This window comes from Chelmon rostratus, chromosome 17 (assembly GCF_017976325.1).
Source record: "Chelmon rostratus isolate fCheRos1 chromosome 17, fCheRos1.pri, whole genome shotgun sequence".
Classification (NCBI taxonomy): domain Eukaryota; kingdom Metazoa; phylum Chordata; class Actinopteri; order Chaetodontiformes; family Chaetodontidae; genus Chelmon; species Chelmon rostratus.
In genome coordinates, this window is record NC_055674.1 from 22,609,488 (window position 1) to 22,613,925 (window position 4,438).

The following is a 4,438-nucleotide window of genomic DNA, read 5'->3' on the forward strand; positions in this document are numbered from 1 at the left end:
TTCAATATCATTTTTAATTGTCCTTAAAAATAAAGTATATTCAGATGATTACACAAGTCTGGGGATATTGAGGTCTATAAGGGAAAAAGAAGAAGCCGCAGGGAGATGAGTATAATACTGGAGCTACTGTTTTTGTTCCATTTTGACTGGCCCCGCCTGCTGGTGACGTCACAGCGGGGGGTTGGGAGTGTCCTGACCGGCGCTGCCTCCTCCCTCCCTCCGCTGCCTCCTCCCTCCCTCCGCCAGTGTTCATCCGACCGACGGGACATCTGCACGGCTCACGCGCCGTAGCCGCGGGACGAGTCTATCGGGACTATTTGCACGTTAAAACTTGGATATTTCTCGCCAGTTCGTCGCACTGCAACGATGTTAACTACTTTACGGAGCTAGAAGTGGTGTCAGGTGAGATATATGAACTATTTTACACAATCCAGATAACCTCCGTGTGTTGACTTTGCTGGAGCGGAGAGACGCTCGCGACGCCAGCCCTTTGAAGATTTCGCCGCTAAGCGCGATCCTTCTAACTGAATTTTAGCTAAGCAACTAAAGTGTAACTAGCTGTTTCCCCGCAAAAACACGTCTAAAAACTCTAAAGCTTGTGTTCTTTCTTTCCTTAAATGTGCCGTGACTCGTGTTTGAGGCTGTTTTTGGCCGTATCACTAGCCGGAGTGGCTGTTCAGGTAACGAGCAGCAGTTGACGCTAACAAAAGCCAGCACAGCCATTACAGCACCTCTCCGCTGCTGGAGGCTCTCTCTGATCCCCGTCTTTCCAGCTCGGTGTGGGACACAGCTAGAAACGCCAAACACTACAGCTGCTGACGACGCCTGGTGCAGTTTTAAATGCACCGGCTCGCCATTCATTATGCAGGACAAAAGCGTACCGGCAGTTCACAACAAAAGCTGTTTTCAGCCTGTTGTTTTTGCGCACAGTTACCACTTGAGCCATAGCTAATCGTGTATGTAATTACAACAGATTTGTTTCCCTTCAAACGTTTAAAACTGACTTGCAGCCTATGTTGAACCTACATCATATTTGTGAAAAGTCGTTAAATGCAGCGCAGGTTTGTCAGACTGTGTGTTGTAGCTGCACTCAGTCTCAGCTAGTCTAATTACTGACAGCCCAGTGCGCTTGTTAAAAAAGCTGACTCATGTCCCCCCTCCTTTCAGGTCCCCAGTGCCTGCAGCCAGCGGCCTGTCCACGACCCTCCTGCAGCAACCTTTGAAGTGAGGCCAGGAGTGTGAACTGCTCTCCTCCCCGTCCCTCCTGCCATCTTCAAAGCGTCTCCACACACACACACACACACTCTTTTGCTGCCAGGGACACAAGTGAGACGAGGACCCAGGAAAACACAGTTAGTGGGAGTTTCAAAGGAGGACTGAAGGAAATAATTTAGTCCTGTAAATCTTCAGAGGGATTGTTCCACTTCACAGGACCTTAACATGGGGAACCAGCTAACAGAGATCGCCCCCAACACCCCGTTCCTCCCCAGCTTCCAGTCTTTACACGTTGTGGTGATAGGTTTGGACTCTGCAGGGAAGACCTCCCTCCTCTACAGACTCAAGCTGCGGGAGTTTGTAGAGACGATCCCCACTAAAGGCTTCAACATGGAGAGGATTAAAGTGCCCATGGGGAACTCCAAAACCAACACCACCACGTTCCAGGTGTGGGACGTCGGCGGGCAGGAGAAGCTGAGGCCCCTCTGGAAGTCGTACACCAGGAGGACGGACGGGCTGGTGTTCGTGGTGGACGCAGCCGAGCCCGAGCGCATGGAGGAGGCCAAGGTGGAGCTCCACCGAATCACCCGGTCAGCGGAGAACCAGGGGGTGCCCGTGCTGGTTCTGGCAAACAAACAGGACCTGGATGGAGCCACGTCAGCTTCAGAGGTAACCGTTGTTGCACTTTTGGCTTGGTGGTGTTGTATAAAGCTGAAACGATGTTTCAGTCGGTGAATCTGTTAAAAGGGACCTTGACAACAATTTTCTTGATTGATAAACTATTTCCAGTATATGAAGTAAAACATGTCAAGCTTTTTTTTATTATAGACCAAAATATACCTGGGTACACAAAAGTGGCGTTTAATGTGTGGTCAGAATCGTAGCGTCATTGGGTTTGACTTGGCATGTCCTCCATTGCCTCGCAGAAGCACCCACAATGACAGCATTATTTCTGTCAATAGAATATTTTGTTCGCTAGCTAGATTGCCTAAACCCCCCCCCCCCCTACAACTGGCTGATGATCATGGCACCAGTGGAGCTGAAACCATCATACAGTAGAACATCATTACCCAGGAATAGTGCTGCTTTCTCTCCCTTTAGAAACAAAAGTATTGCTGATGACCTGCTGGGTCCTGGGCTGGCATATAGTGTCATGTAAATATAGAAAACTGATTGAAGAGCTGCAACAAATGATTCATCTGCTCTGTTCAGTGTACTAGCACATGACACAGAAAAGACGTAAATCAATTAATTGACTTATCCTTTCTGTGTGTGTGTTACACTCGCCTCTCTGTGACAACAGGGTTTTAGTCTCCCACCCATCACATTTTAAATGTCTTTGTTGCACCTTTTGCCTGAAAATATAGTTGAATCTCATTAGAAATTAGTTTTTGTTTTACTGCTGAAAGTTACACCATATAGATATTGATTCTGGCGGCCATCGACGGCTTGGTGTCAAAATATTATGAGCCTTCAGAAAATGAGCATGAGTGAGCATGAAATTATGCTTCAAGATTCATTATTGGAAACATAACCAAACCCGTTTTGTACTTGTACATGAATTCTTCTAACCAAAGTGTTAATGTCGTTACATTATTGAAACCAACTGAAGTCAATGAGTCCGTATCATTGAGAGACTCAGGTTTGCCACTCTGAGTGTGGTTGTGACCAGCATGTGTTTCTGTGTTTCAGGTGGAGAAGGTTCTGGCTCTCCATGAGCTGAGCTCATCCACGCTGCACCACACGCAGGGCTGCTCGGCACTGGACGGTCAGGGCCTGCAGCCCGGCCTGGAGAAACTCTACGAGATGATCCTAAAGAGGAAGAAGATGCTCCGACACAGCAAAAAGAAGAGATGAGGCAGAGGATTGCAGTGGTGCTGGGGATACAGGTGACTTTTTGAACCACGACTTGTCTGAGGTCCTCCTCAGCAGACATGTCTAAGACATTTTTGGAACCTCAGCGGATGAAACCAGGGGAAGACTGTCAGTCCTTCAGACAAGCTGGGATGTCTTCAACAAAGTTCAAACTGTGGCTCTGAAGTTCGTGCCAAATGATAACGCCCTCCTTCACCCTCTAGACATTTGGGCAAACCTGCTTCCTTTGGGATTGTTTCTGCTCTTGAGCACTCGTCCCTTTCTTCACCCCCCACCCTTCAAGAAGCATGGCAGAGAGAGCTCCAGCTCCAGAGGGAATGACTGAGGAAACCTGTGCAATATATGATGAACACTCACTGATGCACTCACTCCAATGTTGAAGGATATTTTGTACCACTACTTGTACAAACTGTAGTGCCAACAGAAACCTGCAGGCCTGGCCCAAGCATAGTTCCTGTTCCTTTCACTAAGTTTCAGTGTCACACTTTACTCTAAATCGTTATGTTGCATGATGTTCACCCAAATACCTGCTTGGGAGTATTAAGACAACACTTTTGTTGATCAAAAGAAGACTTTTCTGATTGTTCTAGGTTAGTAACTGCCCAGTGTTAATTTAGATAGGCCTTTGGAAGATTAGTTAAGATGTACCACCAACGTGACATTTACTGACTGATAAACTGAGGCTGCTGAACCCAGTCATGCAAGTTAAGATTGTTTTTCACTCTCCACCAAAGTTGTTGTTTGTCTCAGCTCGGTGTCTTTCAGGGTTGGCTGAATGGTTGGCTGAATGGATGGGTGGTTGGTGATTTCAAACAAGAAGATGTTTTTACATTGTGTACATTTTGTTTTGTAAAATGTCAACATATGAATAAATTATTGAGCAACTTTAGCATTATCTGGAAACATGTCTCTTTATTCTAAGTATATTACGTTGTTTTTATACAGCTGACAGTCTCGGTTCACTAGGAGACATAATGTTGTCTGACAGGTGCATACTAATGATCCGGTAAGTGTTGTCGGGACATGTCCTTAAATCCATCAAAAATGTTCCCACACTCTACATAACTGCTGATCCCAGGAAACAATCGCTCTCAGAATGTGATGAACACAGCGGTGAATGATTCACACTCGCAGGTTGTTACACGTATGTATTGACAGTTGTAGGAAGGGGTGGACAAAATAAGTACAAACTGAATTACCTGTCCCATATGATGTCCATCTCTCAGTACTTTCTTACTTCTCTACCTTGTCAGATGCTGTCAGCTCTAATTCCATTGGTTCCCACTTGGCTCCAACTGTCAAACGAGTTCCGAAAGTATAGTAAGCTATATATATTTAACAAATGTAG

General features: G+C 46.2%; 1 protein-coding gene across 1 annotated transcript; it reads left to right on the forward strand.

Moving 5' to 3' along the window:
* The first annotated feature begins 252 nt into the window (after positions 1-252).
* LOC121620337 (ADP-ribosylation factor-like protein 4D) lies at positions 253-3,979 on the forward strand. The gene is made up of 3 exons (XM_041956354.1): positions 253-402; positions 1,168-1,884; positions 2,908-3,979. Exons 2-3 carry the CDS (start codon positions 1,441-1,443, stop codon positions 3,070-3,072), a joined length of 609 nt encoding a protein of 202 aa, XP_041812288.1. The 5' UTR covers positions 253-402; positions 1,168-1,440; the 3' UTR covers positions 3,073-3,979.
* Positions 3,980-4,438: the final 459 nt, after the last annotated feature.

What these genes read in the sequence shown, in the direction of transcription:
- LOC121620337 (XM_041956354.1), top strand. Translation starts at nt 1,441, where the DNA reads ATGGGGAACCAGCTAACAGAGATCGCCCCCAACACCCCGTTCCTCCCC. An exon ending in GAGCCACGTCAGCTTCAGAG is followed by an intron (nt 1,885 to 2,907) that starts GTAACCGTTGTT and finishes TCTGTGTTTCAG; the next exon opens with GTGGAGAAGGTTCTGGCTCT.